Source organism: Vigna unguiculata, chromosome 3, assembly GCF_004118075.2.
Source record: "Vigna unguiculata cultivar IT97K-499-35 chromosome 3, ASM411807v1, whole genome shotgun sequence".
NCBI lineage: Eukaryota > Viridiplantae > Streptophyta > Magnoliopsida > Fabales > Fabaceae > Vigna > Vigna unguiculata.
This window is the reverse complement of record NC_040281.1, coordinates 37,905,742-37,917,546: the sequence shown is the minus strand read 5'-3', so window position 1 is coordinate 37,917,546 and position 11,805 is coordinate 37,905,742. Positions and strand designations below refer to the sequence as shown.

The 11,805-nt window shown below is 30.4% G+C and overlaps 1 protein-coding gene across 1 annotated transcript; it reads right to left on the bottom strand.

Annotated features, from left to right (window-relative positions):
- Positions 1-8,026: 8,026 nt before the first annotated feature.
- Positions 8,027-11,314, bottom strand: LOC114176948 (probable mannitol dehydrogenase). Its single transcript, XM_028062152.1, has 5 exons — positions 11,082-11,314; positions 10,889-11,002; positions 8,822-9,335; positions 8,539-8,689; positions 8,027-8,432 (listed from the first exon to the last, which is right to left on the bottom strand). The coding sequence occupies exons 1-5, from the start codon at positions 11,177-11,179 to the stop codon at positions 8,227-8,229; spliced, it is 1,083 nt and encodes a 360-aa protein (XP_027917953.1). The 5' UTR covers positions 11,180-11,314; the 3' UTR covers positions 8,027-8,226.
- Between the last annotated feature and the right edge of the window lie 491 nt (positions 11,315-11,805).

The following is an 11,805-nucleotide window of genomic DNA, read 5'->3' as shown; positions in this document are numbered from 1 at the left end:
CAAGCATTTCAAGTCTAACCAGAAGGAAATTTCAAATATTAAAAGTTAAAATTCAGATGTCCAAAATCTATATCAATCCTAACATTTAGCCACGTAGGTCAATACTTGGTTACGGTTGTCATCCTTTTTTTCCTGTTCGGAATTTTTTCCAACATCGCCATGTTTTTTCTTACACTTTCATACTTCTTAAAATTTTAATTATTCTTTGTTGAAATTATAGTTTTAGATTTTACAAATATATTTTGATTACACAATCTAAAATTAAAAAATATTAATATTAATTTTATACACTTTTTAGATTATATCGTCTAAAATATAGATTTGTATTTCAGATTATACCATCTGTAATGTATATTTAGAAAATAATCCATAATAGAAATTTTATTTTGGATAATACAAATTTATATTCTAAATTGTGAAATTAATAATACAAAATTTAGAAGACTATTTATAATACATATTACATTTCGATTATAGATTGTATAATCTAGAATGGGATGTAGGAAGAACGAAGGGTCTGCAATGAAGAAAAGGAAGATAGGGTGGAGATAGAAGAAGAAGATGAGATGGAGGTAGAGAAAGAAGATGGAGTAGAGAAGGAAGTGGAAGAAGAAGATTGATAGAGGTGAAGGTGGAGATGGAGGTGGAAGAAGAAGATGGGTTGAAGGTGGAAGTGGAAGTGGAGGTGGAGGTGGAGGAAGAAGATAGAGTGGAGATGGAAGAAAGTATGTAGTTGCGGTGGTCGAGGAAGAGGGAAGAAGATGAGAGAAAATTTTTCATTTTGCTTTTGGAGGTGCAGGAAAAAATTTCCTTTCTTGCTTAGCTAGCAGCCAGAAGACTTTGTTTGGGCTTGAGTAAGTAAGTCAAATTAATATCTTTAACAAATACAAATAAAATTCAAAATTACAAAAGAATAAAAGAAAAATTAAATTTTACAAAGTATGAGTTTAAGAAAAAAAAAGAAACGTCTTATAATAAGAATATCTTTCATGATTTTTATCACTCTTCTTAAAATTATCGTTATGTATTTTTGTTTATTTTCTTTTCCATTTATGTATTCAGTATGACGTGAAAGATAGCACTACGGGATCCAAAAATTGTCTTGAACTTTTTATTGGATTACAACATAGGCCCATTGTTGGAAGTTTTAAGCCAAATGCTTTTTGTACCACCATAAGTTATTCCTATACCTACATAAATTTTAAAATCCACTCTGCCCTTCTTTTATTAAATGGCGATAAAGGTTTTTCCAAGCGTCGATCGCCACCTTTGGGTTCTTTCTTCTTCACGAATGCTACCTGCATGTTCTTTGTTCTTCACAAAATTGTTGAGAGCAATTTTTTGGCATACCAATAAGCTGAAATGCATACCATTATAGTATGAAGCTTGAAGGTGGGTGGTTGGTTTCATTTTCGTTTTTGGTTTCAAACATTATAGGCTTTTTGGTTTGGATTTCTTTCTAAATTGTGCAAGCTAAAAGTCTTTCAGATTATGTAATTTGTAGGAAAAAGGTATTTTCTTCTAATCATGTAATTAAAAGTAGTATTTTGATTTACACAATTCAAAACAATAACGTGCCATTTATAATTGTATTTTGAATTTAATAATTTATAATATATATAGTTTTGACGTTCTGAGTTATGTAATTTGGAAGTAGAAATTGTTATCGGTGGTAATACTTAATTTTTTTTACATAAATGAAATTCATATTTGGAAGTAAAATATCATATGAAATTGATATGTTGTCTCATGTTGATGAAATTTCGTGAACTTTAAAGCAACACAAAATGAATTAGTTGGACTGGGTTGCTTTCAAGCTTATACAAGTAAAATATGTTACTATTTTTGTAAAAAAAGTGACAAAAAGACATATATGTTTGTTGTAATGTATTTTTTAGGTTTTTGAGACAGGAGATCACTTACTTACTAGGATTTGTTAAGTACCATTTAAACTTGGATTTGTAAGTGTAATACTATAGTCTTTTATATATATATATATATATATATATATATATATATATATATATATATATATATATATATATATATATATATATATATATATATATATATATATATATATATATATATATATATATATATATATATATATATATATATATATATATATATATATATATATATATATATATATATATATATATAATTCCAAATAAATTATAAAACAAATAATATATATAGATGAAACAAATCATAAAATTTATTTTAATAGGTGATTCACTTTCCAGATTGTACAATTTAAAATACACTTTCATGTCTAAAAATAAATTCCGAAATATACTATCTAAAATACACGTAATTTTCATAAATTAAATACATTTTAATTATGCAATCTAAAACATGTTCTGCATATTGAATTTTAGAACCGAAATGTATTAAATTTATGAAGAATACATTCTAAGTTGTGCAATACAAGATACACTTTCATATATGTAAATATATTTTGGATTGTATAATAATGTGTGTAAGGTTTAATAGAAGTTGTACTATTGTCTGCAGCAAACTCTGAATGCCCCTCCATGCACAACTTCTTGTACACATCTTTCAACCACCTCAGTCTTACATATTGTCCATGACATTGTCTCAATTTCTGAAGTTGCATTTTCATCGTGCTACCCCTAACAAGTCAACAAAAAATGAGACAACGACAACAAACTCCAACAACACAAATGGACAAAATTGCCCTACAATAGGGAGATGAAGTAGTGTAGACACATAATTTAGGGTTATGCTCATCTCACCGATCGATAAATGAATTGTATTTGTCTCCCTATGCCACCTCTCCACATAGGCATATAACAATGTCCTATATGTTGTCTCCTAACTTATGTTGCACAAAGGTAACAATCCAAAATTCAAAACATATTCCTAAATATTCGTATGAGGAACCCTTGCTTTATTTAACTTCTGACCATGAAATACTAGTTTGAACTCTTCTTGATCCTAGACACAACATATATGTTATCAAATTACATAAATTGCAAATTCATCATCAAATTAATAACAACCTTAATTTTGTTTACTTACCTTATCATCCCAGAGTTTCAAAGCTACGTGATCAACATAGTATACAAGCAAAGAGGTATCTGATGGGCCTCTAGGAAATCCTTCTTCATGCTCTTGACTATCACTAATCATCTCAACTGCAGCAACAAGGTTCACATCTAGAGCTTTGTCACGGTTCTTCCTTGAAACATATGTTGTGGGTCTTTGTCTTGTAGCATCTATGATGCTTCCAACATGGGTAGAACCAGCGCTTGTTGTCCTAGCCATTTCTTTATATGGAAATCGTCATCTCAAAATCATCACATAAAAAATCATCATAACAACATACAACTAAGTTTGACCAACTCCTTAAACAAACAATAACATCGAACCCAACCAACAAAAGCAGTAAATGTATGGTAAATGTGTGAGAACCTGATTATAAATTCTAAAAAGAGTATAATTATATTATTATACTAATACATTATTTTTCTTACTAATAGCATATTATTTGTTCTATAAAAAAAAAGTTTAAAGATTTTAAAAGGGTCTTTTCAAAAAGGCAAAGGTTGTTTATAGAAGCCTTACAGAAACCCAGTCTATTTTCAATTCTCAATCTTCTTCCTTCTTAGTAAATTGACCTCGTTCATTTTTTTCCTCTTGAAGATCCAAATCCATAGAAGTAGTTAGTGTCAAGGATTCTACCATTCAAGTTAATCAATTCCATATTGGGTAAGTTCAAAATCTTCTAGTGCATGCAGCTTTCTCTGGCTGCATGTGTTTTTTTTTTTCTATTTTCTAAATGCATCTTTATCTAGCTTTGATCCTTAAACCATTATTAAATTGTTGATTTTAATCTTTGGGTTGTGATGAATATAGGATCTTGTAACCGAAGACACAGTATAAAGAGAAGAATGATGGTAAAAGTGTTCCTTAAGGCAAAGGAAGCTGGTCATTTAAAATTATTGATAACTGCAGAACCCATAAATGATTTGGTAAAGTTTGACTCAGTGAAGTTGTGAGAGTTTTGGTGCTTTGTGTTGTGTTTGAAGATGGATATATATTTAATTTTTAATGAATTATAGAGTGATGACATAATTGTTTTGTGTGATTCTTATGCATTAATGATGATTAGGAATTTTCTTGATTTGGATTTGTGTTACTGCATAGTGGTGATGGTGTTGGTGTGATTGCAATTATGACAAAAATATCTAATGCTAAATATCTTAAGAAAATTATTAAGGGGTGAAAGGGATAAATGTATGAATTTCTTGTTATAAAATGAGAGACATGGAGCTGAAAAGAGCTCATATGTTAAGTTTATGGGTTTTGTGTTTATTTATGACCCATTGTGATATAAATGTGATGTTGAAATTGTTGAAAGGATTAAATGTGAGAGTATGATATTCTGGTAGAAATTAATTTTTGTTTATTTAAATTGTTTGTGTTTTGTTTAAGACTATGATGCCCGAATACGGATAGGGATACGGACACGACACAGACACGAATACGAAGATACGACAAAATTGAAAAAGTAGAAGACACACGATAATATACATATTAAAATCTAATAATTTTATTTCATAATAAAAAAAAACTTTTAAAATAATTTATAGAATAATCTGTTCTTATTGATTTTATTTTTGTTCATCATCTTGATTTTATTTTATTTTAATAGAAGGTATGGAAGATTATTTTTTATCATTTTATTTCTATTTTTATTTAAATATTTTTGGATTTATTTTAATAGAAGGTAAGAAAGATTATTTTTTATTCTTTTATTTCCATTTTTATTTAAATTTTTTTGGATTTATTTTAACAGAATGTATGGAAGATTATTTTTTTATCTTTTTATTTCCATTTTTATTTAATTTTTTTTGGGTTTATTTTAATAGAATGTATGAAAGATTATTTTTTATTTTTTTTATTTCCCTTTTTATTTTAAATTTGTTAGATTTTCCTTTATTCTCTAAAAAAATAACAAACAAAAATATCATGCCAATCAAATAAAATATCAAAATGACGTTAGGTGGGGTGAACAGAGCAAATTGTGAACACATCGTGAAACAACAAAACGTGAACAGCCATTTTTCGCTCGGATACGCGAAAAAAATTCTCTGAATCTCGTATCAGTCGTGCATCCAAACAACCAGAGGTGTCCGCCGGTCACGTGTCTGAGAATTGGCTGCGTCTGATCCATGGAGAAGCTTCCGATACCGCGCCTCCGTGTCCGTGTCCGCTTCGGGAGTGGGAAGCGCTGTCCAACCACCGTGTCAGAGCATCACAGGTTTAAGATGCCAAAGTGTATTGAAAGGGAATTCTGAGAGTGAGACTATCCTGACTCACTAGTGTCTCACTCACATAGGTTGTGGACGTTCAGATGTGAGTTGAATGAGGTTCCACATGACAGATGATATGATATGAAAAAGATCATACTTAGTGAGCTAGTGGAGTTAACCTTATCATGACTTGGTCTGGGAACATTGATCCTGAGTGATATAACATTAATTGAAGAATTTGGTAGCAAGCATGAAAGGTGCATAATTTCACAAGTCCATTGAATACACTTGTCTTCCGAATACACTTCGTACAAATTTTAACTGTACAAAAATTTAAGCGTACAAATTTTAACTGTACAAAATTTTAATTTATTTCTCAAACCTTGTGTAATATGAAGTATTTCTTTTCACTCTTCTTTTAAATGCATTAGCTGGCACGTTATTTCCTTATGTTGCTTTTTTTTTTTCTCTACTTGCGATGATCGTATAATACATGAGCAGGAGGAGAAACCAATGGGGTTAGTAGCTCAGGAGTGGAAACCAATCATTGATGGCTTATGATCACTGGCGGATCTTGACTAAGAGATTTGGAGAGGCCAGAATAATATAATTTTTTGATTATCTGATTGGATCATTAGTGTAACGCTTTAAAGAATGACTCTTCTATCAAACAATTGGATGTTAGATGTCATATTGAATCATTAGTATAATGTTTTAAATGCTTTAATGATGTGAAGAAGGATAAGAAGTATAATTTCATCTTCATGTATAGTTATAACTTTTACCAAATGAATATTGTTCATCAATATACTTTTTTTAATATATTACAATAATTAATCATAATCTAATAAAAGATTGAGGGACATAATTATTCGAAGAAAAATATATTATAATTAAGTCATAATTAAAAAATCAGTTATAAAAAACACATAATACATTATTATTTGTTTCTATAATCATAAAAAATGAGTATTCAAATGGCTCGTCAGATGAATTTTTTTATTAACTATTAAACTAATATTTCATCATCAAATGAGACAAGAGAGAGTTACATTGTTTTTCTTCAAAGAATGAAGGAAACAAATGAGAAATGAGAACAAAAATAATTAGTATGTGTTTAACTTAATTTCTTCTTCCAAAAAATATGAGAGTAAGACATTAGTACCTTTTTGTGAAAAATTAAAAAGGTAATGACAAAAGAAAATAAAAAATATCTTAATAAATATTTGATTTAATTACTCTTTTGGTTACTGTTATTAAAAATGTCAAGTTGACCCCCAATTTTTTAGTCTCAATTTAGTTCCAATCTTTTAGTCGCAATTTGATATTTTTAGGCAAGAACATAGATCAAAAGAATAATTAAACCTAAATATTTTTATTTTTTATTATATTTGATTTTATGTTTTATTATTTATTAACATTACATGTTATATTTTATAAAAAAAATATAATTTAAATTTCATCAATTTTTAAAATATACTATCTATAATTTTAAAAATTTCAAAATTTTAAAAATGTTTAAGAATATATATAATTTTAAAAGAAATCAAAAATCATTTGGGGGTCACAGCCCCTCCGCTACTATGAAGCTCCGCTAACTTAAGAGATAAAGTCTTTATTTTTATTCTGAAAGAGTGTACTGAATTTATTTCTCATATTTTGAAAAGAAGATAAGATGTCATTTTGAAATACAATGTTAAGGGATTGTAATAACTTTTAAACTTATTTTGTATAGATATGTGTGGCCTTTTGAGTACTTGTATCAGTAAGTAATGATTTAAAGTTTCTAAGTTGAAACACTTACGGTGTTACAAAATGCAAAGAAAAAAATCTAATACATACGGACTATCCAATTCAGAAATCATTACCAACCCATTTCGAATTGGCCAATATGATAAAACTGTCCCATATTGAAGAGTTCCTGAATCTTCCGGACTGGAAGATCCAGTATGCATTAGAATCTTTCTTTCCCTTTTCCACTCCTCCGTTGACACCCATTTTCTCCTCAAACCTAGCTATAACATAATGAAAAATTAGTTGGATATATTCTTTTGTACCAAACAAAACATGCGGAGCGAGATCGATGGAGGTTCACAATTTAGTGGGCAAGACGAGTGGATATGGGAGGGAGGGAATGAGTGCAGCAGCGACATCAACAGGAGAGAAAATCAAATTAGAATTTTTAATATAATGATAAAAATGGAATTTAAAGTTAAGGAGGTGCAGGAAACATAATTGAAGGTGCGGGAAGAAATATCTGTTTTGAAACCATGAAAGATAGAGAACAAAAATCCTTGGGTCTGGGTCACGAGAGTCATGAGTTTCGTAACCCAACCCCAAGTACATAAAAATATATAATAATTCTATTTGTTTAGTAATTTAATAGAAGTATTATTTGTCTTATACTTTTAATATATAATAAAAGAATTATAATTATTATATTTATATGTTAGGAATTATTGTTTATACTTATATTATCTTTATTGTTCTTATCTTATAAATATAGAAAGAAAATATTGATTAAATGAGTGTCTTAACAGTTGGATAGAAACCTCTTCAAGACAAGTTACTATATACACCTTCTTTTACAATTTTAGCTCAATTGAGTTGAGAAAGAAACAAAAATTATTTACGAACTGCTGATATCAAATAAAAGATTAGAGAGGAATGAATAAAAAAAAAAAAAACATAATAAGAATCAGTAGTCATGATTAAGATATTAGGAAGAAATTTACTTTCAATTCCTTTAAGAAAATGACTGAATAAAAGATGATAACTATTAATCACATAATATTGGTACAGAAGAGACAGACGTTTATTAATCACCAACAAATGCCAACTTCATCAAATTAAGAACAGAAACAACAAAAACATTGTGCTTACTTCAAGCAATAACACCACCCACATGCATTATTTCTCTGCGCACGAATGACGAAAAATATCAAGAACTTGGTTTTAGTGTGTTGCCAATGTCAATAACAAATCGATATTTCACATCTGCTTTGACGAGACGCTCCATTGCCTTGTTCACATAATCAATAGGAATAATCTCAATATCAGGCGTTATATCGTGTTTGACAGCAAAATCCATCATTTCTTGTGTCTCCTTTATTCCTCCAATGCTACTGCCAGTTACACCCTTTCTCGCTGCATATAAAACAAGTGTGTAAAATTTACGCAATGGTAAGTTCCTCAATTGAATAGTACAAAGGTTCTATATACATATGAAGAAATTTTGCATGTGCGTGCATACCTAGTAAAGGAAAGACGGGTAGCTCCAAAGGCTTATCAGGTACACCAACTATGACAAGTTTCCCATGACTCTTCAACAAATCCAACAGAGGGAGCAGAGGATGGACTGCAGAAACTGTGTCTATTATACCATCTAAGGTACCTTTTACAGCCTAAATCCAAAAATGGTCATTAGAAGTTGAGCAACACACCATTCATAACCAAACTAACTAAATGATACAAAGCAGATTTTGGTTTGAAAACAGACTCTGTAAAGTATAGAAAGGTTCGAAAAGAGTAAGTACCTGCATCTGATCTTCCTCACGACTGACCACAAATGAGTCAGCTCCAAGATGCTCAATGGCTTCTTTCCTTTTGCTTGGAGATGTGCTAATTACAGTAACCTTAGCCCCAAAAGCTTTGGCGAACTTGACCGCCATGTGACCAACCCCACCGAGACCAACCACACCCACATGTGTGCCTGGTTTGTCAAGTCCAAAATATATGAGAGGGCTATACACTGTGATTCCAGCACATAAGAGAGGTGCAGCAGCTTCAAGAGGTAGACCATCAGGAATGGTGATTACAAAGTGTTCATCTACAACCACCAGATCAGAGTAGCCTCCTTGTGTGATGCTTCCATCAACATACTTGGCTCCATATGTGAGAATCATTTTTGGACAGTAGTTCTCAAGATTCTCATCACAGCTTTTACATGACCTGCAGGATAGAACCATGCACCCCACACCCACCCTGTCACCCACCTTCAACTTTTCCACCTTGCTTCCTACCTCTATCACTTCACCTGCTATCTCGTGCCTGCGTTTTAGTGCTCAAATTAGAATACAATCTAATTAACACTTATTAACTTGTATCACTTGTCATTGGTTATAAACAGGAAAGCATATAACATATTTTCGATGAAAAGGTAGCTAATAATTTATCAAAAGGGAAGAATTATACTTTCACTTCCATTTTTTACTCTCTCACGTGGCTAGAGATATCAAAATAATCTGTACCCTTGACTTCCATTTTTTACTCTCTCACGTGGTTAGAGAGGTCAAAATAATCCGTACCCGCAGGTATATGTGGATAAAATCCGTAATGGGTAGGAAATGAATATTCTAAATATATATCTTCAGATAACGAGTACAAGTATTTATACCCGCATGTTAACGGGGGCTGGTAGAGGTACCATAGTATCCGTACCCCGCATATACCCGTACCCACTATACTTTAATTTAAATTAAAAAGATAAAAAAAATTAAAACATTAATACATTGATTTTTAATGGGTTATTTTCTATCATTTAGTTTTAAAAAATTTCCATTTTTTTGTATTCAAATGAATTGTTTGCACTTTGGTTAAAATTTATTAGTGTTATGCATTGTATTTTTATTTGAATTTATAGTTAAAATATTTTATTAAATATTAATTTTTTTTTGTAAATATCTGTGTGTACACGTGGATAGGGATGTCAAAATGGGTCAAGTCCATTGGGCCGGCCCATCAGCCTGCCAAGAAAAGGGCGGGCCGAGTTGAAATTTTCAGTCCGCCAACCCGCTGTAACCCGACCCGCCTAACCCGCCAGTTTAGCGGGCTAAAACAGGCCAACCTGGCCCTGGTCCGTCAACCCACTTTATTTTTTTTAATATTTTTTATTTTTTATGTTTAAAATTAAAATAATTAAAAAATAATATTTTTTTATATTATATAAATAAATTTATATATAAAAAATAGATTTATAAACAAAAAATTAAAAAAATTTAAAAAGAATTTAAAAAAAAGAGGCAGACCAGCCTGCCAGCCCGCCCTAAGACGAGATGGGTTACAATATCCAACCCGTTTATTGGTAGCGGGCCAGCTCGACCTGTTTTTGGCGGGCCGAGCCAAAACGGGCCGGACTGACCCGTTTTGCTACCCCTATCCGTAGATATCTGTGGATAGTACAAAAATATTTGAGTACTCACATAATATATATTTACACATATACGAGTACGAATACGAGGCAAATATAAATTTACATATAAATTTTACCGGTAAATCTATTACAGAAATTTTTATCTCTAAAATCCATTTAATAAAATTAATCAATAAATTCTATTTTAGTGTCAAATTCTTTTTCATAAAAATTTAATACTTTCATTATATATATATGATGAGAAAGAAAGTTGTTTCTTCTAGGACGGACCATCCAATGAGTTTCCAAGTTTGAGTCGTATCGAAGCCATTTTCTTTCGTTTGAAATGGTTCAATTAATTATTTATTTGAATAAATATACGGAAGTGTTTCTTGTATCATAAATAAAATGAAGGCAATATTTTATGTATGAAGGTGATTGAAATATAGTTGAAATAGTGGAGGAAGTATACCCGGGTACGAGTGGATAGAATGATGGACCCCATTCACTCTTAGCATTATGGAGGTCGGTGTGGCATATGCCGCTGTATAACACTTTGATTGCTACATCTTTCTCTCCTGTTTCCCTGTACCATTAGAAAAAAAGAACATCTTCAGATGAAACATTATTGAAGTTGAGGAATTGAAGAGGTTTGAGATGAGTACCTTCTGGTGAAATTAAAGGGGGAAAGAACCCCAGATGTGTCTCTCGCTGCCCATCCAATAGCCTTCCTTGTATGCTCCAGTCCTGGTGTAACAGCCATTTCAAGATGTTCTACCCAATTTTGAAGGAACCAAACATCATCGCTGTAACATTTAAAGGCATCGAAAGATCAGAGATATGTGACTCACACTGCTTCCCCTATTCAATCATTAACTCCCAACAACGTGCCCACTGTGCTTTCCTTTTCAAGTTTTTTTTTTTTTTTCAAAAAATGTTTCATGGAAACCCTTAAGAAAAGGTATTCACGGAATAGGTATCGTTTTCGTTTTCTTTTAATATATTTATACAGGTACCAAAAATAAATAAATAAATAAATAAATATATATATATATATATATATATATATATATATATATATATATATATATATATATATATATATAATATACTAGCGAACATATGGGTCTTGTCGCGTCTGTGTATTCGTATTTTTTAATTTTCAAAAAATGTTCTAAAATTAAAAAAAATATATATATATAAAAAATTTTAAATAATGATTTAAGAGAAAAGAGATGTATAGAAAAATAATTAAAAATAAATTATTTATAAAATAATTAATTTTTAAAATAACTAAGGATAAAACGGGTATAACTAAGAGTAAAATGAGTATTATAAAATGTGGACACAAAAAGACAGTAGTGCGATGGAAATTGGAGAAATGAACTT

What these genes read in the sequence shown, in the direction of transcription:
- LOC114176948 (XM_028062152.1), bottom strand. Translation starts at nt 11,179, where the DNA reads ATGGCTGTTACACCAGGACTGGAGCATACAAGGAAGGCTATTGGATGG. An exon ending in GTGAGGAAGATCAGATGCAG is followed by an intron (nt 8,690 to 8,821) that starts GTACTTACTCTT and finishes TTTTGGATTTAG; the next exon opens with GCTGTAAAAGGTACCTTAGA. An exon ending in ACCCGTCTTTCCTTTACTAG is followed by an intron (nt 8,433 to 8,538) that starts GTATGCACGCAC and finishes TTTTATATGCAG; the next exon opens with CGAGAAAGGGTGTAACTGGC.